Source organism: Dipodomys merriami, unplaced genomic scaffold (genome assembly GCF_024711535.1).
Source record: "Dipodomys merriami isolate MVZ:Mamm:240054 unplaced genomic scaffold, mDipMer1.0.p SCAF_11, whole genome shotgun sequence".
In the NCBI taxonomy this organism is placed as follows: Eukaryota; Metazoa; Chordata; class Mammalia; order Rodentia; family Heteromyidae; genus Dipodomys; species Dipodomys merriami.
The window spans coordinates 4540030-4562614 of record NW_027202382.1 but is presented as its reverse complement, the minus strand read 5'-3'; the positions used below and the strand labels follow the sequence as shown (position 1 = coordinate 4562614).

The window sequence follows — 22585 nt, the reverse complement described above, 5'->3', positions numbered from 1 at the left end:
CGGGTATTTCTAGACTCATCAGAAGTACATCCTGAGGAGGTTGTATGTTTGGCAAATTTAGTAAAAAGAACTTCATTCCAGGATACCTATTAAAGCAGATTTGAATTTCATAGGTCCCATTTTCAAAGTCCCCTACATGGTATTCACCTTCCTTTATCAGGAACTGGCAATTTTAGTTGATATAATACCAAGATGGGGTCTTGGCACCAGTATTAGAACAGAATGGTAGAGATAATAGATTATTTAGGTGAAAAGCACACATAAGATATACATGATATTGTATCTTAGCTATGGTAAATAATGCTGCAATAAACATAGTGTGCTGGTAGCTTTAGTATGGCCTTGTTTGCGATCATTTGGGTAAATGCCCAAAAGTGGGATTGCTGGGTCATAGGGGAGCTCTATGTGGAGTCTTTTGAGGAACCGCCATACTACTTTCCAAAGTGACTGAACAAGTTTACACTCCCACCAACAATGCAGTAGAGTTTCCTTTTGTCCACATCCCTTCCAGCATCTGTTGTTACTAGAGTTCATGATTATAGCCATTCTAACTGAGGTGAGGTGGAATCTTAAATGTTTTTTTAACTTGCATTTCTTTTATGGCTGAAAAGGTTGAGCATTTCTTCATGTGTCTATTGACCATCCTTCTTTCCTCTTCAGAAAATTCTCTTTAAGTCTTTAGCCCACTTATTTATTGGACAGTTGTTTCTTTGAGGATTTGTTGTTGGGGGATTTAATTTTTTTAGTTCCAAGTATATTTTAGATATGAGACCCTTGTCCTTTGTATGGCTAGTGAAGATCTTCTCCCAATTCATGGGCTTTCTATTGCTAGCTATGTCCTTTGCCATGCAGAAGCTCTGCAGCTGCATGCAATCCCATTTGTCTAACCTTTCTTTGATTTGTTGTGTTTCTGGGTCTCTATTAAGAATGGAACCAACCCAGATGTCCCTCAGTAGATGAATGGATCAAGAAAAGGTGCTATATATATATATATATATATATATATATATATATATATATATATGTGTGTGTGTGTGTGCACACACACACACATATACAATGGAATTCTATGCCTCCATCAGAAAGAATGATATTGCCCCATTTGTTAGGAAACGGAAAGACTTGGAAAAAATTTTATTAAGTGAAGTAAGCCAGACTCAAAGAAACATAGGTACCATGGTTTCCCTTATCTACAATAACTAGTATATGTCTGGGACAAGTAAAAAAGGTCAAAAGCTATATACATATGACCAGATAAGATGAAGTTAAGCTAAATGAACCCCAAGATAGGGACACAAGTGGTTTTTTCTTTCTTGCTATTGTTTCTAGTGTATTTATAAGGCACCATGTGATTTTTTTTTTGTTGCTTTGTATGTCCTTCCCCCACAGTATAACCCCTGTTTTCACTGTATTTGATGCTGGTATAATTTTGGGAGGAGAAGGGAAAAAACAAAATATTTAAATAGGGATACAGGTTGACCCATTGCAACGATAAGATGTAGAAGACACTAAGTTGAAAAACGAACTTTACAATTTAGCGGGGAGGAATGTAGTTGTGGAGGTGGGAGGAAAAGGATGGTAGGGGAAAAACAAAGGAGGCAACAATGCTTGATAAGAAATGTACTCATTACCTTGCTCATGTAACTGTAAACTCTCTGTACAGTATTTTCACAATAATTAAGTGAAGTAAGTCAGGCCCAAAGAAACAAAGGTCCCTTATTTGTAATAACTAGTATATGTCTGAGACAAGCAGAAAAGATCACATAAGTTGATGTTAGGCAAAATGAACCCCAAGATAAGGACTCAAATGGGTTTTCTTTCTTGCTATTGTTTCTAACATATTTATAAGGTGATTTTTTGTTGCTTTGTATGTCCCTCCCCCCATGGTATAACCCCTGTTTTCACTGTATTTGCTGTTGGTATAATTTGGGGAGGGGAAGGGAAAAAACAAATTGTTTAAATAGGGATACAGGTAGACCCATTGTAACAATGAAATGTACAAAATGGTATGTCAAAAAACGAACTTTACAACTTTTTTTTTTGGGGGGAGGGATGGTAAGGGGAAACAAGGAAGATGCAACAATGCTTGATAAGAAATGTACTCATTACCTTGCTCATGTAACTGTAACCCCTCTGTATGGTACTTTAACAATAAAAACTTATTAATAAAAAATGTAAAAAAAATTAAAAAATTAAAAAAGATATAAGTGATATGTAAGAAAAGTTGTTTACCAATAGCTCCAACATTATATTTCAAATTCTTGAGTTAATTTATAAAAAGAAATACCACAGCTAATCATTTTTAAAATGTAATAGAAACATAACTAATATTGCCTCTTAAAGAGAGAATATTAAGGCCAAATATATTTCAAATATATTTATTATCCTTTCCATTGTTTTATACTCAGGATTATCAAGTATTTTCCTGTTTCTGCCATCACGAATTACATTCTTTAAATGTAATTGAAACAAGAACTCAGATTTTGTGTAAGATTATGGAATCAGGCCTCACCATTTTCACAAATAGTTGTGCTGGCTTACATTTCACCAGCACTAAGTCATGGTTCCTCACCAACATTTGAAATTGCCAGATAATATTTATCATTCTAGTAGATGTGAAATACTTCTATTATAGTTTTACTTTATTTTACTATTTACTAATGAGATTAAGCTTTTAAAAATGTTTACTAGGAAGTGACACTGTGGCTCAAGTGGTAGAATGCTAGCCTTGAGATGAAGAGCTGAGGGACAATGCTCAGGCCCAGAGTTAAAGCCCCACAACTGACACCCCCCCCCAAAAAAAAAACCAAAAAGTAAAAAATGTTTACTGACACTGGATTTTAAATTCTGTCCATTTTTCTACTGGTTGTCTTTTTTCCTACAAACCATGCAGAGCCCAAAGGTAATACAGAAGAAATGTAGATGTCTACATACTAATGAAAGAAGCATGACAGCTTGAAGGATTCAGGATGTGAACTCAACAATCAGATTGCCTTGATCTAAAGCCATTTCCTCTTACTGTGTAGATGTATTGTTAAAAAGTAGAAATCCACACTTCCCTTTATAATCTTCTTGCTAAATCTTCTTTCTTAAAGATATTTAAATCTCTTCAGAAATAACTTATGTTTTATATTCTACATAATCTCATGAAGTGAATGGTTCCTCAAAAACAAACTCTATATTGTCAAAGACAGAATTCTGGCCCTTTTATTCTTCCTACTGTCTCTTGGAAGAAAGCATCAGAAATGATTAAACTAAAAGATATTGACATTAATATTTAACAGTTATATCACCCTTCCAGGAGAGAAGGCAAAGTAAAAGGGAAAATGATTTTTATTATCTGACATTGCTATTTGTGCGTTTTAAATTATGAAACTTTACTCTTAAAACACCTATTTCCTATAATGGCTTTAAAAAAATACATGAAACAGGAAATTAGAAAGCTAAAAACCTATTTGGAAATAAATAATACAAGAAGGCTAGAATACATGCAACTTCCTGAGAAGGCCTAATTTTTGCAATCTCCCAGGTCATAAACTAGTATAATCAATCTTTTGTGCCTAAATTTCATAATTTTTCTTCCTCAAGAGTTTGTATTCTTTTCTACTCCCTCTTCTAGAATGTCTCCCTAAACTGATCTACCCAGTAAATGTTAGGTTACTTATCCAAATTCACCTTGCCTTCCAATTCTTAGCCTGCTTACAGTAAATGTCCAGTGGCATTCAGTATGGTCACATATTTCTAGTTAAGGGGCCAAGGGGAAACTTTAATAGGAGAACAGGCTAAGTGATCATCTCAACTTGAGTTTTGGTATTGACTATGGATTTCAACTAGTAATCCATCCATTCTTCTTAATTTTTATTTCCAGCTTGTATAACCAAGAGCTTGCTGATTACTTAGCAATTTCATCTGGTTCACTTCATGTTAAAAACAAACTACAGAAGCAAAAGAAGTAGTATGTGTTTACCAAGTGCAAGGCTCTGAGTTCAATCCCCAGTACAACGACCACCACCATCACTACTACTATTACTATCACCACCACTATCACCAATTATAATACATACAGATGAGAAACAACTCTTTCAAATGGTCAAAATAACTTATTAGGGTCTCAATTCCTGCCTTTGGATTGGTTTCAGATTACTTTGTAGCTATGAAGCTAACCCAGAAAATGACTGTCTGAAGTAAACCTGCTTTCATCTGTCGCCTGTTTGAGGTATACTCATATTCCCAAGGAGAGTTTCACAAAGGCTAGAGACCTGAACTTCCTCAACATCAGAGGAGAGATGATAAACAAAGTATAGAAGACTGTAGAAAGTTTTTTAACAAGAAGGTCTCTCAATAGTCAATCTGCTTGTACATGTATTTGTCATCTTAATCAGAAAATATTCACATACTTCCCACATGTCAACCACACATGTGAAAAAGAATAGATAGAGCTGGAAGCAGGTGGCTAAGCAGAAGAATTTCTGCTAATGTTGAAGACCTTCTTGCTATAGTCTAAGCCTTTCAGTTACACATCTCTTGTCATTAACTTTCAATACAACTTGTTCATTAGACATCCAAAGCAAAGACATATTAAATGGTAAAAGATTCATAACATCACCGCAACAGTAGTAAGGTAGAATCATTCTGCATTACTAAAAATAGTGAGCAAGCTTTTCATAAATAGATCTGTCCTTTAAAACATTAAAACAAATTTGCATTAATGGTGGTGTTTCAAAAATACACCACACAGTGGGAAAAGCAGATGTTCTCAAGTCAGACAAATCCAGCTTAAGTTCTGGTTCTTTCATTTACTGTTTGGTTCTGGGCCATTTGTTTCATTGCCTAGCAAACTCTATTCCTCTATCTATAATATAGTTATCTGTGGGTTTAGTAGCACATACTCAATAAGAAAAAATGAAATCATATATACTAAATATTGGATACATACTAGTTATTCAATAAATGGTAGTTGTGATAGGGGAAACAGAGCTTTTTAAATCAACTGCAAGCCATCTGTAAAAATTATACCATAATACTATTCAATTTGGCCTTCCTTATACTAAGAGCTAAATAAAATTCCCAGTTCATTCTGCAGGAGGAGCTATTATTCCCTTCCTTGAGGTGCTACAGCATTTTGTTCCCTTTTTTATAAAAGCACTAAAGCTGCTGTACTGAATAGCCACTGGGCAAGTTAGCCTGTCTCAGTACACTGGGCCTTCACAGGCAGGAAGTGCTAGGATTGCTTTATTTCCCTGTGTTCCACACACTCCACACCAGGCCTAGCAAGGTAGACCTTTTCCATAAATCTTTGGTGAAGAAAAACACTGAAAAAATTGCTTAGTAAAATAGGAATGTGAAGTAATGTACGTTCTGACTTGCAAGCTCACTCTTCTTGAAAGATTCAAAACATACTGGGTGTCCAAACACTATGGAGGCTAACGGAATTGAGTTAAAATAGCAATGAGCAAAAGGAAAGAGGGGCTCCAACAGAAATCTTTGAAATGTAGATTACAGTAGTTTCGTGGTACCATCTAAAACTCTTGTTCAAAATGTGGCTGGTAGACTAGTGACATTAAAACACCTGGTGCTTTGTTAGATATGAGGATTTCTGGTTCCCTACTCAGTTGTAATGGATCAAAATCTCTGAAAATTTATCAATGTTTTATGAATTCTAGGCTCAACAGCCTCTCTTGCAGGAAGGTTTTAATCTGAGATGAGTGTCTAAATACTAAGTCATTCTTGCCAACCTATACAATTCCCCACTCTCACTCTCCCATCCCATTTTATAAAATAGCTGTTACCTATAACCATAACACCACAAGTTCTAAGACTCCATGAAAATTGTATTCTAGAACCTAAATTACTTAAGTAATATCATATTTTATTTTTTCTAACATTCTTAACAATGACTTTAAGCTAAAGAAAAATATTGTTAGGGCTGGGAAGGTGGCTCAGTGGTAGAGCACTTGCCTTGTATGCCAGAGGCCCTGGGTTCGATTCCTCAGCACCACATAAGCAAAAAGAAAAAAGGCCAGAAGTGGCGCTGTGGCTCAAGTGGTAGAGCACTAGCCTTGAGCTGAAGAGCTGAGGGACAGCGCCCAGGCGCAGAGTTCAGGCCCCATGACCGGACCCCAAAAAAAAAAAAAAAAAAAGAAAAGAAAATTATTGCTAGTTGCTTTCTTAAACTGTTAACTGTTCATGTCATTTTCTAGTGACCAAAAATTATTTTCTATTTTAAAAATTCAAGATCTATCACTTACAATACAAATGAAGACAAAATTAAGCAGAGCTCACATTTTAGTAAGAAGTTACTATATTTTAGACACATGTCAAATGGCAGAGACATCAGAAAAGCAAGTATAAAGAGCATAAAGACAACTGGACACCTCAGATAAATAACTAATGTAATAAGGGTTTCAAAACTGGGGTGGGTCATGGCTACTAAGAAGGCACGGAGGGAGCATATAATCCTTTGAGAAGAGAAGAATACAAATGCCTTTCTAGACAACTTGATATAAGGAACATGTAGAAATTAGGTAAGCAAACAGAGAATGTTTGACCCTTTCTTTGCCATGTAGGATGAGACAGAACAGTTCGTATAAAAATCGAGAGCTTTCAATAGCAATAAGACAAGATGCAAACACAAAGGGGATCCAAATAGGGAAAAATGAAGTAAAACTCTCCTTTTTTGCAGATGACATGATCTTTGTATTTAAAGAATCCCATGGACTCCACTCCAAGTTACTGGAGCTAATTCAAAACGTTGGCAAAGTAGCAGAGTATATAATTAACCCTCAAAAATCAATGGCTTTTCCATATGCCAACAATGAGAAGAGTGTGGCTGAAATCAGGAAAGCAACTCCTTCTGTAATAGCACCACAAAAAGTAAAATACTGAGGAGTTAACTAAAGAAGTGAAGGACCTCTATAATGAAAACTTTAGAAACCTGAAAAAGGAAATTAAAGCAGAACTTAAGAAGTGGAAAAACCTCCACGCATATGTATTGGAAGGATTAACATCGTGAAAATGGTAATACCTCCAAAGGCTATCTACAAATTCAATGCTATACCTATCAATATCCCAACCTCATTCTTCAATGAAATAGAAGAAGCAATCCAAAAATTCATATGGAACAATAAAAAACCCCAAATAGCAAAAACAATCCTTAGCAGAAAGAACAGTACTGGAGGAATAGCAATACCAAATTTCAAACTCTACTACAAAGCCATAGTAATCAAAACAGTTTGGTACTATCACAAGAACATACCTAAGGACCAAGGGAATGGAACTGAAGAAATGAACCCACAGACCTATAGCCACCTAATCTTTGATAAGGGAGCTAAATAATAGAATGGAAGAAAGACAGCCTCTTCAGTAAACGGTGCTTAAAAAACTGGTTAAACACCTGTAGAAAACTAAAGCAGATCCTTATATATCATCCTGCACCAGAATCAACTCCAAATGGATCAAAATCAAAGCAGACACCCTGAAAACATTACAGGAAGGAACAGGAGAAACTCTAGGGATCCTTGGCACAGGCTGAAATCTTCTTAATAAAGACCCAGAAACACAACAAATCATAGACAGGTTGGATAAATGGGATTGCATGAAACTGCAGAGCTTCTGCATGGCAAAAAAACACAGCTAGCAAAATCAATAGAAAGCTTACAGATTGGGAGGAGATCTTCACTAGCCATACAACAGACAAGGGTCTCATATCTAAAATATGAGTGTGAAATTTAAGTGTGATTATGTATGTATGTAAGTTTCCTATTCATTATGAACAAAGTAAACCCCATATAGTGTCCTTACTTGTAAAATGGCATGGTAAGCTCGGTTCATATATGCAAGCCAGGCCTGTGGAAGAAAAAGTGCACGGTGCCACTCTGAAAGCTGGATGTGGACCTGTAGGAAGATGTACCATGACATGTTAGATTACACAGAATTACAACAGAATAAAAGTTAAACTATATCACCACTTCTTGCTTTCCTTTACTTTAAATGGTTTAAATTCTAAAGCAAACCAAATCAGCCAGGATCAGAACCTCAAATAATATCTTTTATATATTCCCAGAGAAAAAACAACTTTACATAAAGTAAATCTGGAATTTTCTAAATTAAAGCAAATACAATCCTATAATGATAACAAGTTAAGATGTCTGTACAATACTAATCCATCCTTGAAAATTATGGAGAAATGCTAGAATACCTCATGCCAAAGCCGGGGAACTGTGTATTGTCTAGCAAATCCCCCTAGCAATTTAAATAAAAATAAATATTGCTCATATCCTAAATTTTAAATCTGATAATTTCCAAAGGAATAAACTTAAAATTGCCAACAGAAATATTATGTAGAGAAATCATGGTGGTAAAAGCATGCAAATGAGCAATGCACACAGCAATTGCGCACACAACCAGATAAATGCCCTTTAATCAGTGTGGGTAAACAGGAGAAAAATGATATATGCCAACAATGAAATCCTACTGCTGAATAGAGGCCCAGACAGAACATCTGGTTTTCATAGCAATTTCTGTTTCTACCTATTAGTGTACAGCTATCTTGCAACAAATCTTCCCAGGGTCTACTTCTGTTAAAGAAAGATCACTCAAGAAAAACAGTTACAAGGTATCACATTTCATGTTCTATAATAACTCATCTCATCTAAACTTTATTCAATTCCCTATGGGGCAGAGAGGGACACACACACACACACACACACACACACACACACACACACACATACACACACACACACACACACACACAGAAACTTACATAAAATGACAACAGAATCTCAATGGCTAATGCTTAACATTTCAATGTAGTATAAGAATTAATTTTCTCAAGGGCCTTGTGAAATATACACACATAGCCTGCACACACATATGCACACATGCACACATGCACACACATTTAGTTCCTTCTTTAATCTGAGTCTCATGGAGAGCCTACTTTGCAAGGTACTGGGAAGGATATGATGATTATCAGTCAATGTATGCAAAGAGCTTTCTGGCTAGCTGGAGAGCCAGTGATGGGAATGAAGAACAGGAAGAGATTATTTCTGACTGGTAGTAATCACTTCTCATGGCACTACTGCTTTTTCAAAAATTAGAAGCTCAAACAGTATGAAATGGATACTCAGACCATGAAATGAACTTGAAACAATTATAGAAACTGGTCTCTTGTTTTACTGATTGAGAATTCAGTCTGCTAAGTGGGTTTGGGAGAGAAGCTTTGCCAATGTGTCCACAAAAGTCCTCAAAGGAATAAACCCTCCAATCCCTGCTTCCTCTCTTGTCCAGGAAGCAAATGACAATCTAGACCATGTTTCCAGCTATAGAGGCATTCATCAGTTTTTAGCCCTGTTCTTTGTTTCTGAAATTATCTTTTTCTTAAATCCTTTTCCCTATCAATTCTGTGTCCTTTTTCATAAGCTATCTTAATTATCTTTAAGCTCTACTTTGAGAACTGAATTGAACAGAAACAACACTCAAATGCTACAAACCCAATTTTTATCTCTTACTTTAGAAATTCAAAATATTTTTAGATTTTCCTACAAAATAATCCATGAGTATAATGGTCCTACTGAGAATGTCCATAGCCTCAGGAAACGGGCAGAAAGGACGTGAGTATTTTGGAGAGACAATGGCCTCCTTTGCTTTTTATACTTCAATTTATAAAAGGGAGGGATTATAGAAAAATATAAATCAAAATGAGGAGCTTCTAAATCAAATGGGGAGCTTCTAAAAATAAAGGCAGTCATTCCAGGAAACCAACTTAAAAGGGTCATCAGTAGGAGGCTGAAGCTAATCCTCCTGAGGTTCTGACCACTGTTGAAGGTGGGCACAGGGACACAGGACAGCATGCTAGCCTAGATGCCAGCCTGGAGCCCCCATGTTTTATGGGATTATGCCCTAACCTTAGAGTTCTCTGGAGTTAGCTGTGAGTACATCTCTCTAAAAATGTACTCTTTTGCTCTTTCCCTTAATGAACAGAGACTTAGAGAAAGAGCTTGCTGTCATAAGTGCCCTTGTGTTCATCTTGTGTCACAGGAAAAAGGGCCTCCCTTGACAAGTTTTAGATGCTATTTCTCATCAATATGCCATTACCTAAGTTGCCTATATTTCAGACCTAAAAATAAATTCAATGAGCATTTATAAAATATGAAAATTATGTCTAATTTACTATACTTGTGTTGAAGGCAACACAATCAATGAAATAATTTCAAGTCATGAAGTTGCCACCTACTTATCTGGTATATTCAATAGATGGTAAAGCTTGTTCCTCAACCCCTGTATTACTAACTTTTAAGTCTGTGTGTGTAATTTAGTTTTTTTTAAATATCACTAACTACACATACTCTTACAAAGATAGCCATGTAATTACATAACATGTCCTATTTCTTCAAGAGTAAGAATAGAATTTCTATATACAAAAAGTTACATAGAACATGATAATAATGAGATATCATGCACGTGCCTAAAACAGAGCATTTTAGGAAAATATGAAAGAGAAAGGAGATATTAATGAAATCAGTTCTGAGATCTTTGCAGTCACTGAAACTCTGTATGGAATGCCGTCTTTTCTGATTTCTAATTAACTGGAATAATTTCTTTCACTTCTATACTTATAGTCCACTGTGTACCTCTTCTGTAACACTCCATAGATTTCATTTTAAACTATTTGTATATGAATCTTGATCTTACACAATCACATGGGCAGAGATCATATCCTACTCATCCTGAAAGTGCTGCCATGATACCAATAACAATGCTTTGCACACAGTGGTCAATTACATACTGCTGTGTTTAACAGAATTAAATATCCAGCATTAGTGTGTATGTGCGTGTGTGAATGCATGTGTGTGTGCGTGCGTTTGTGTGTCTGTGTCTGTGTGTGTCCTTTTTGTGTGCTGGTCCTGGGCTTGAGAGCTATCTCTGAGCTTTTTTGCTCAAGCCTAGTGCTCTACCACTTAAGCCACAACTATACTTCCAAATTTGGGGTGGTTAATTGGAAATAATAGTCTCTTAACTATCCTACCCAGGCTGGGTTCAAACCATGATCCTCAGATCTCAAGTCTCCTGATCAGCTAGGATTACAGGCATGAATCACTGGTACCCAGCCAACATCTGCTTTATTAAAGAGAAATTCTTCTTATATTAAAACCATAATATCATAAGCAAGAAATCATGAAATAATATGGGGAAATATAATGTGGAAAATGCAGCTACACTGAAATACAAGTCAAGGATATAATGATTTAGAATTTTATAAATGCATCTTACAAATGTATGTCTCAACTGTTTTAGACAGGAAATGTTTAATTTCAGATAAGTACAAGGTGAGTGACAAGGCAGGTGTTATAAACTTTGTATTATGTAACCTGTATAAATACTGTTATTTTTATCATATAAGTACTAACAAACCATACTTGAAATACTAGCTCAACACTAAGTATTATGCTTAGAAATACTACTCAGAAAGTAGAGGATTACTGGAGAGAAAAATGACAAAGTAATGATGTATCTTGACTACAGGTTTTACTTAAGAGTAAAACATAGTCACCTAATTAGTTAATTTACTATGCAGAATACAATTCCAGAAATTTGGGAGTACATTCTACTTCTTGTGTAATATTAACAAATAAAATTACACTGTTTGTAAGCTAATATGTACTTTAACAACTTCTCAAATTCTATAGTGCAAGTTAGATAGGTGTTTGATGAAGTTGTTTACCAAAGTGGAAGACAGGAACAGCAGCATGTAAAAATAGGTACAAAAGACCTTGCTATTAAATTTTGAATCCCCAGCTCATAAAAAAATTAGGCATTTTTCATGTTCACTAGGTTATATACTACCATCAAAGAATAAAAAGATAAAGAAGGTGTTTTTAACTTTAGATGCTACATGGACATAAAAATATTGACCCACAATATTTGGCTCACATTCTTCCAACATGCCCAGCAGAAAACCATTTGCACATAGTGTTTTAGAACCTAAAAGCCACTCAATGTCCCATTGTTTATACAGAAAGAACTCGTGCTTCACTTTTCTGTCAGTAGTAATCTTGTTGGCACAAAATAAACTTTTTTTTTATTCCTATCCCCTGACAAATTGTGAGAAGGGTAGTCTTATGTAGGACACCTTTTAAAAGTAAAATGACACTATCTCTTTGTAGGTTTTTTTGAGATTTAATATTCTCTTTTGCTTTCTAGATTCCCCTTCTTTCCTCTATCATTGTCTCCCCACCTCACCCCATTTCCCATTAGGATAACATTAGCTTGAAAGCCGACAATTCAGTCACATCTCAAGCAACCATTTACTCTGTTATTTAATAGAAGGGGGAAACCCAGTTACCATAACAACTCACAACCACATGGTAATTACAGAGTATCTAAAATACGGCAAACCATACTTTTCACAGTATTTTTCTAGGGAGAACCTATAAGAAGCACAGATATAATTTCTCCCCATTATTTTTCACAATTTTTATCTAATTGTTTCATATTGCATGAATGTTAACACTACACAATATAGTTCATAAAAAAACATGCTTTAAAATAAAGAAGGAACCAAAAGAAAAAGGGAAACTGCACTTCTTATATTTCAAATAATTGCTTATATTGCATGTAATTTGAGGCACCTAGGAAAAACACTAAAGAAAGCAGAAGAAAAACAAAATTAATTTATAAAGCAAAAAGAATCAAATAATAATTAGCTAAGGGGGGAAAATAATGTAGAGGGATTGATCTTATTCAGAGTAGAGCTTCTGAAAAGTCTGAAAAAGGTATGTCTAAGATAAAAATGAGAAAATAGCTCATTACTTAGTGATGAGGCAAAATATGGCTAGGGAACAGTGCAGGATTAGGGAAATTTGCATATGCCCAAGAATGGATAAAATAATGAAGCAAGACTGCCAAGACTGCCATTTTTCCCCAGGAACAAATCAGTATTATCTAATTTAGGTGAGAATGTCATGTCAAAATGAGAAATGCAAAAGGATGACGAGACTGATAGTGAATTCCACAGAGGGAAACTGTTGTTCACCTTCAGCTTCTTCTCCAACAAGCACAAAGCTCACCTTGTGATAAGAAGAATGTATAAATCAGAGCAGAAGAGGATATCATCGTAGCCTTAGGGAACCCTTAGTAAATCTAGAATGACCACTTTTGGGTACATGGACAGAGGAGCAAAGAAAGAGGACACTGGTTTTAAAAAAAATCTAAAGAAGAGAGTAATTATATAACTGCTATGTTATCAGGCCAAAACTAAATCATACTTAGAACTGTGATGTTTTTTTTTGCTAAAAATCACATGGGAGACTATCATGTTAAGATTTTTTTTAACCTTTTAAAATATAAGGGAAGCTTACACTTTCTAAGCAATTTTATGGTATTATACAACTAGTTCACCATGGTGTGGAAAAATAATTTAGCTAACACGTTCTTATTGAGAAGTTATTATTTTATAAAAAGCAAAATACACTTCAAAATATGAAGAACAGTCAGCATACTGAAGAATCCATTATTTCCAAATAACAATTTTTATAACCTCAAAAAGTTTATTTCAAATTAAATGAAAATATAACTTACAAAAAAGCAGTGCATAGAAGAAAATTTAGGCCATTCAATGCATACATTAAAGAAAAAAACAGATTTCTAAATTTCCACCTTGAGCATCTCAAAAATAAGAACAAATTAAGTCCAAAATATGAGGAAGACCAAAAACATTGAAAGTCAATGAAGCTTTTCATCAAATGAAAAGCTGATTCTTTAAAACGTTAAACCAACAGTGTACACACATAATTGCAATTCACACTTACAAAGTAGTTTATAATTATAATTCCAGATAGTTGTGTTACAGATCTTTGGAAGACCAAGGTATGAGGTAAGCCCAGGAAAAAGTTACTGGGCCTCATCTCAACAAAAATGCCAGGCATGGTGTTCCAGGTCTATAATACAAGCTACAGAGAAGGTATAGGAGGAGAATGGCAGTCCAAGGCCATGCCAGACAAAAAATACAAGACACTAATGCAAAGAATAACCAAAAGCAAACAATATGGTTCAAGTGCCAGCGTTCTTGCCTAGCAAATGAAATGCCCTGAGTTCAAACTCAATACCACCAAAAATACATAAATAAACTCAATTAAAAATAACTCATCATAACTCAATAGATACAGAAAAGGCATCTTAAAACATTAAATACTATATATCATAAAAATCCTCACAACTTTAGGACTTAAAAGGAAACTGTCTTAACCTGACAAGTGAAAGATACAAAAGTCACTACACCAACATGGTATTAAAGGGTAAAATAAGCAAAAGGCTGAATGCTGTTCCATACTAGAACAAGACAGGAATGTGGATTCACACAAGTCCTGTTCAGCACTGTAGGGAGGTCCTGGCAATACACTCAGATACTGAAAAAGCTATGTACGCATTACAGATAAGACAGTCATTAAAACTATCTTTATTGAAGACAGCAATACATACTAAAGAATTCATAAAAGGACTATAAGAATTTATAAGTGGCTTAGTAAGGTCAGAGAAGAAAATAACTTTGTATATACATTCTAACAATAAAGAGAAATTCCAACAAATCAAAAATAAAGTTTAATTGTGGTCTCATCCAAACACTTAGAGATATGTAAGTCCTATTAAATTTGATAAGAATATGTCCAAGATTTGTAATATGAAAACAATGAGATATCAACCTAATGGAAAGATACAGCTTGTTCCTGAAAAAATTAAAGCAGCAAAGTTGGAAGACTCATAGGAGTAACAGTGATTGTGGAGAAATAACAATGATTGTGGAGAAATACAAGAATAGGTCAGTGGAACCCAACAGGGTAAAACAAAACAAACAAACAACAACTAAAAAAACTAGATCCAGAGTAGTGGAGGGCTGAGTTTGATTGGAGTACCATGTATGTGATTATGCAAGTGTCACAATAAAAGTTAATTCATAGTAATAAAAAAAATCTAAATAAAGAAAAGCTTATGTGTGTGTGTGTGCGTGCGCACATGTGTACATGCATGCATACCTGTGTATATGTGTGTGTATGCCAGTACAGGCACACACACACATACATACTTCTTTTTTTTTTTTACATACATACTTCTTGAGTCATGCCTCTACTCTTGACTTTTTGCTAGTTATGTAAAGATAAGAGTTTCTCAGATTTGAATACCTAGGCTGGTTTCAAACCTCAATCCATAGATCTCAACCTCCTGAGTACACAGGAATATACATGAGCCACCAGTACACAGAAAGAAAAACATTTTTGTGTGTCCCAGTCTTGGGGCTTGAACTTAAGACCTAGGCACTGTTCTGAGCTTCTGAGCTTTTTTGCTCAAGGTTAGCACACTACAACTTGAGCCATAGCTCCATTTCCACCTTTTTGTACTGGTGGGGGTGAGGAGGATGCTTAATTGAAGATAAGAGTCTCACAAACTTTTCTGCTTGGAGTGGCTTCAAATTGTGATTCTCAGATCTCAGTCTCCAGAGTAGCTGGAATATAGGCATGACCCACTGGTGCCTAGCTGAAGAACTTTTTTTCAAGTGTAAAACTTCCTGAAGAAAACACAGACTACCCACAAATCCATTAACAGAAAAATAGATGTGGTTTTCCCTCAAAGTAGACCAACACTGTGCCATAAAAAGTAATAAAGTACTGATGCATCAGCATATGATCAAATTACAGAAACATTACCCTAAAGTGAAAAGGGCACACTTACAATCCACATATTATACGATTCTATTTATATGAAATGTGCAAATTATGCAGATCTACAGAGATAGAAAGTAGATTAGTAGTTGCTGGAGGCTGAGGAAAAGAGAAACTGGGAATTCTTTAAGGATGATGTACAACCTCATGGAAATACTGAAAAACAAGGACGTACACTTAAGAGAGTGAATTTTAGGACATATGAATTATACCTCAACATTTTTAAGAAAGAAAAACCAAAACTAAACACAGGATAAAAAACGCATAAAATCTTTAGGACCTAAGGTTAGGCAGGAAATATGAACCTTGATATGTGAAAATTCTTCAAAATTAAAAATCCATTCTTCAAAAGACCTTTATTTTTCTTTTTTGCCAGGCTTGGGGCTTGAACTCAGGCCCTGGGCTCTATCCCAGCTTCCCTCTCCCCGGGCATGATTGTAAGCTTCAATAACCATATTTCTTAAGAACCACTGAAGGGCCTTACATAACTTAGTTTTTAAAAGGGGTGAAAGGAAAAGTGAAACAAATACTAAATCCAAGCATTTGAGTGCATTTTATGTACTATTTATTCTACTCAAAATATAAATCCATATAGACTATGTACTTAGAAAAGATTAAAATTAAGAAACAGGAATATTATTTTTTTACAGTAAGTTAAAATTTATTCTAAACAACAGAACTTAAACATTGGTGGAATAAACCAAATCCCTAGCTACTACTTCCTAGTAATGAGGCTGAGCATGAAAAAACATGCCATTTCTTTCAGAAATACAGCAAAATAGTTTAGTATTATGTTTGCTCAGCTAGTGGATAACCTGTAAAGGTAACTTATCTTGACCATGATAAAGAAAAAATATTTCAAACAAACACTCAATTTCATAACCATAAAGCAAAATGGAATTACTCATGCATATACACAGAGAGGCTGGATGGAAGGACACCTACCTCATGTACAAGGGCAAGTGCCATCTGCTTGAAGCTTCGCCCTCTACTGGCCATCAGTCGATTTAATGGTTTGCCATCTTTACTCTGGTACATGGCAACATCATAGCAAAATAAAATGCCACCTTAATAAAAAAAAAATACAAAAATGTTTCTTACGGAAAAGTAGTTATATTTTAGTAATCCATACCAATATAAAGATAAATAAAAGATAACTTTCTAAGCAAATTATTATTTTTGACTGGTGGTAATCAGGGAAAATAAAAATATGAGTCAGACTATTTTGGGAGATGGTAGAAATATTTGGAGATGGGATCTACCTGTAGGAAATAAATGACTAGGAATATGCCTCTGAAGGTTATACCTTGTCCCTAATCCCTTCCTTTCTTTCTCTTTCCTGTCTGCCAGGAGGTAAAGAATCTCCTCCACACATTCCCAATGCCATAATTTTCTGCCGAAGTACAAGGGCCAAGTGACAATGGGCTAAACGCTCTGACATTGTGAGTTAAAATAAACCCTTCCTCTTTAAGTGGTTTATGTCACACATTGTGGTCACAGCAACACAAAGTAACTGATACAAGGTAAGTTATTCCTCATATAAAACCAGTGGGGATACAATACATGAGAATTTTTCAGATTTTCAAAAATTAACATGGTTGTTATATATATTATATAAGATGTTATCAATGTACACAATTACAAAATGAAAAGTAAAGGAATAAATACCCTCACCTTAGGTTATATTTAAATATCAGTAAGCTTGCTCTAGAACTTGTGAAAACTGTTTCAAAGCTTTTTGGATTTCAGAATAATGAGGATTATAGACTTATTTTCCAATAGCAAACAACTGAGAAAAACTGGTTTCTCTTTCTTTCAACAGATTAGACCTCTGCTTAGGCCAACTCCCTAATCATAGCCCATAACCAGAATCCATGAATATCCTCCAAAGGAGGGAAAACAACTCTAAATAGCAAGTGTAGTCTGGAATTTTAGCCCATCTATTTGTATGTGCTTTTATAATCCTCTAATATTTTTTTAAATTGATTTTTTGTGAATGAAGAGAGGAAGAATGAATAAAAACAGTCATAGTTCTCAATGTACTAATGTGAAAGGAACCATGGAACTTGAGGGGGTATATGAGGTTGGAATAAAAGAGGAGGGAAAGGGTAACATTGATCCAGATACATTGTCTTCATTAACTGACATGTTAAATTGACACCCCTTTGTATGTAAAAATATAAACAACTAACTAAGAAAATAAATACAACTTTTGCATATGTAGTTTACCAAGTTGTATCTACACATCAATGATAGAAACACCCTTTATGAAGTATTACATTGAAGGAAGTAGAAGTTCAATCTAACAATAAATACCCACACCTTGAAATTGTATGCCACTCTTACCTGCAAGGCCAGGTTTTAATCCTGGTTGCTTATTTGTTTCATACATCTTCAATATAAAATTGGGGATTCCTGCTACAGTCTTTCCTTGGTCTGGGCGGATACCTCCTTTTAATGCAGAGTGATATATCCCACGGGGCATATTTACCATTTCTTGCTTCACAAGTGATGTAAAAAATTCTTCTAAAGCTGGAAGTGAATAAAAGGAGATTAAAAAAAATAGACACTCTGCATGGTGACATATATTCTCAAAAAGGAGGAGAGAAGAGGATCACAATTAGAAGCCAGCCTCGACAAAAAAGTAAGGCCCTATCTCAAAAAAACAAGCTAAGCATAATAGCCCATACCTCTAATTCCAAGCTATTCTAGAGGCAGAAGTAAGAATACTATGGTTCAAGGCTGGCCCTAAGCAAAAAGCCCTATTTGAGAAATAAACACTGTCCAGTGGCTTTTCACAGTATGTAGAAAAAACCCACAACTTCTGACCTTGATTGAGGGATCACAATCATGATATTCCCTGAATTAACCTCCTTGCCATACTATAGTTCCAATTCCAAATGGCCTCTATGCAGTCCTTAAATACACAAACCTACACAGAGCCACAAAATTTGCTGTTCCTTCCAATGGGAACACAGTAGTCTCAGATTTTCATGTGACTGTGTCCTTCTTTCCTTTAGATGTTTGCAGAGAGGTCTTTCATGCCCAACCATCATTATTAAACAACAGTAGTACAATTATTAAAAAATGAAATATTCCATTATTATTTATTTCCCTGTGTTCCTTCCAATTAAGTCTCAGATCTTCACTGTTTGATGTTTTAATTATTGCAAAATAAACACACAGAAACAGAATCAGAAGTCAACAGGATGCCAAACCAAAGTAAGTAGTTGATAAGGCTTTATATTCTATGGCTTTATATTCTAGTGTCATTTTCCTAAGGACCACTAGAGGTTGCCCTGCCCAATACAGAAACAAGAAGAAGAAGGAGGAGGACGAAGAGGAAGAGGAGAAGAGGAGGAGGAGAGGAGAAGGAGCAGCAGTAGCAGTAGCAGTAGCAGCAGCAGCTAAACAAATCACATGGAGTGGAAAAAAAAAAAATTGCTGAATGTGCCTTTTATAGGAACAAAAGACAAGGGTCTGCCTCATTACACTGGAATTTCATGCCAAGTAATGTCTACCTAAAAGTCTCCTGCAAAAGATCATGTGAATTAAAGAGTGCAGGTGCTGACAGTTGTTCTTCCCAACTAAAACTCTCTCTTAGATGCAACCAAGCTTCTCCACACAAAGCTCAAGAGAGTACCTGTGTGGGGTGGCTTTCATTTCTCCTCTAAATGTGTCCTCCATCCTTCGCAACTTTGCTCTGTACCCTCAAGAATAACCAAATTCTGTGACTTCTTGTTGGTTTTCTAATGTCAGACATTGGTAGGAGTTCCAAGGGTGAGAATACAATGAGATGAGGGAGAAAACAGTGAGATCAGCAGGTTGCTACGGATTGTCTGCAGCCTTGTAAAGGCCCAGTCTCCGTGTAAGCAGACCTATCTGTGAAGCATATGTTTTCTTATTTTCCTCCTCTATTTCCTTCTCTGTCTCCAAAGGCTAAATTCACCTCTAGTGAATGTCCCTTAACTTTGACAACATATTTGCAAATAGTCCCTTTATTAACCACTCTTCAATTGTCCACTGAATGTGACTACCTCTCCTCTCTGTTCTTGACCTTAATTAATAAATATAACACTATACAAAAAGGTTGATTAATATCCAACTGCAGGCCAAATACTATTCTGTATGACTATTCTATATACAGACCTTCCAAAATGTATTTATGAGTCATTTGTTTATTAGAACAGTGGCACTATGGGAAGAGAGTAATTTTTCTTGCATGGTAAGAGAACAATTTCAAGCTTTCTTGGGAAAGAAATGCAAATGGGAGAAGTACATATGTCAGGGGAGAAGTACGTATCTACACATGTACTAGCCCAGCAATGGGAATGTCTGCTATAACACCAACCTGGAAGGGGGGATATATATATGTATATATGTATGTATATACATATATGTTTGTGTGTGTGTGTGTGTGTGTATAAATGTACTGGGGTTTGTACTCAAGGCTTTTAAATGCCAGGCAGGTGCTCTAACCATTTTTTTGTTGTTTCCTGAAGTGGTTTGCTGGTTTTGCCTGTGGCCAGCCTTGAATAAAGATCATTTATCTATATTCCCTGCCTAGCTGGAATTATAAACACACACCTGGCCTATTTTTGTTGAAATGGAGGTCTTTACTAATTTTTTGCCTGGGCCCTCAATCCTTCAACTCTCTGCCTCCTGAGTAGCTGGGAATACAGACGACCTAAAACCACCTAAAGAACATTTTAAAAGAGAATAAGATGTCTGGAACCCGAGTGTAGCTAACACACAGAGCACTCTTTTTCCCTTACAACTAGGATATTTTTTTCCATTGTCTTATCATTAGGTCCTTGCTTCTTGATAAATAACTAGGTGAGAATTTGAAAAGTCGAAAATTTGAAGGACACAGGTTTAAATGGAAGCTTTTGTTAAACAACTCAAATATGCATTAGCAGGTGAGTTCATTTAGTGAGGTACACTTAGCACTTTAGCTAGAAAGTAAGTCCTTCTGATTAAAGTAAACTATATTATACACACTTCACAAAAGGTAAAGTCACTGAAAAATGATAGCTTCTTTGTCACCAAGGAGGAGTTACCTGGCAAAACCAAAGGAGCAGTGAGTGATAAGAGTTTCAGATAGCAAGGGCCAGGAACTGAAAGATCTACATCTTCCTCATCTTCATCCTCATCTAACTCTTCGGGAGCAGGGATTTCTGGTCGGATCTGAAAATGTACGTGGTAAAATTTTAGACAAGATGATACTAAAAATTATGTGAAATATTTTGCTTGTCCTTTGGGTATCACAAATTATAAATTATGTTAGAGTTCATCACTATATGTCAGAAGGCTATCAAAATTAATTTTATAAAAAATCTGCTCATGCTCTAGATTAGTCAAAACAATTCCAGATATTCCTTATTCAAAACAATTCCAGATATAGGAAAAAAATCACTATAAGGTAGAATTTGCAACCATTAGTATAGACAACTAATGAAATTTTACAGTATTTTACAATAAAATGCAAATTCTCACATATTTAGTATATTGAACTTCTACAGTTTATAATTAAATATTTGCATTGTCTAATACTTTTATTTTTTTATTTGTGATTCCAGCTATACTTCCATGACAAAGCCATAAAATCCTTCAGTAAACATATAATAGAGATCAGAGAATGACTAAAAGTTTTCTTTTTAGTCTGGCAATTTGTCGCTGTGGAATAAAAAAAAACCCACTAAAATCTGTAATTGGTAGCTAACTTTATTGTGTGTAATTTGCATTTTGAAGGTTCTTTGGTTGCTCTGTGATTAGCTATGTTTGTGTGAACCAAAAATTTTAAAATGTACAAAGATTTTGACTATCATAGTTCCTACAAGATACAACTGTTAAGCAATTAATTAAAATTTTAATACTTTCAATGACATACAATTGTAATACCCACATGGAGATAATAAGCATTAAGGGAGGAAATCAAAATATATAAAAGTGATTGCTATAACCATAAAGTGCCAGAACCCAGTGATTACCATTAGCCTGTCTTTCGAAGTTATTTTTAGAAATAATGAACAATTCCTGCAGACTGCCTTCTTCATAGGTCCCCAAAGCCCTGTTTCATTTAGAAACTGCACTGAGTCAGGATTCTTGCACAGGGATAAAAAGAAACCAGAGAGGAAATGTTTCTCTTAAGTATAATAATCTCAACTCCAACAAAGTCTTTCAACCATAACTAGTGTTCTTTTGGCTAGTGAAGGAACAGTGAAAGCAACTTGACCACCTAAGTACTTTACAGGACACTATTTAATTTAGATTAAATGTTGAGCACTTAATTCTCAGAGGGTTTATGGAGGGAACAATCAGGTATGTTCCAGGTAGGGGTAAGACAGAATTCATTAGGAACACTGCATAGCAAAAATAACCTGACACATTTGTCACTCACAAGCAAAGGTTTCTAAGTGTGTCTTGTTGGTTATATCATTGGAATTTTCTAGGATCGATATGATAAAGAATTGTCTAAGAGATGCTAAATAATTGTAGTGGGCTGAAAAATCTTGTAAAAAATGGGGTTTGCTTCTTTTTATTATTTATTTGTTTTTTCATTTATTGACAATACTGGTGTTTGAACTCAAGGTCTCTTCCTTGCTAGGCTGGTCTTTACCATTTAGGCAATGTCAATCATCTCTTCTTTTAACTTTTTTTTTTTTTTTTTTTTTTTTTGTTGGTTGTGGGGCTCCAACTCTGGGCCTGGGCGCTGTCCCTCAGCTCTTCAGCTCAAGGCGAGCGCTCTACCACTTGAGCCACAGTGCCATTTCCAGTTTTCTAGTGGTTTATTAGAGATAAGAGTCTCACATGGATTTTACTGCCTAGGCTGGCTTTGAACCACAATCCTCAGATCTCAGCCTCCTGAG

At 35.3% G+C, this 22585-nt stretch overlaps 1 protein-coding gene across 1 annotated transcript in view; it reads right to left on the bottom strand.

Annotated features, from left to right (window-relative positions):
• Focad (focadhesin) overlaps positions 1–22585 on the bottom strand; it is a 279696-nt gene that overhangs the window by 68931 nt on the left and 188180 nt on the right. Inside the window, exons 19-22 of the mRNA XM_070007985.1 lie at positions 20777–20903; positions 18063–18248; positions 16662–16783; positions 7801–7893 (exon numbers count right to left, since the gene is read on the bottom strand). Coding sequence (XP_069864086.1) covers positions 7801–7893; positions 16662–16783; positions 18063–18248; positions 20777–20903 — 528 coding nt within the window. The remainder of the gene's footprint in view (positions 1–7800; positions 7894–16661; positions 16784–18062; positions 18249–20776; positions 20904–22585) is intronic.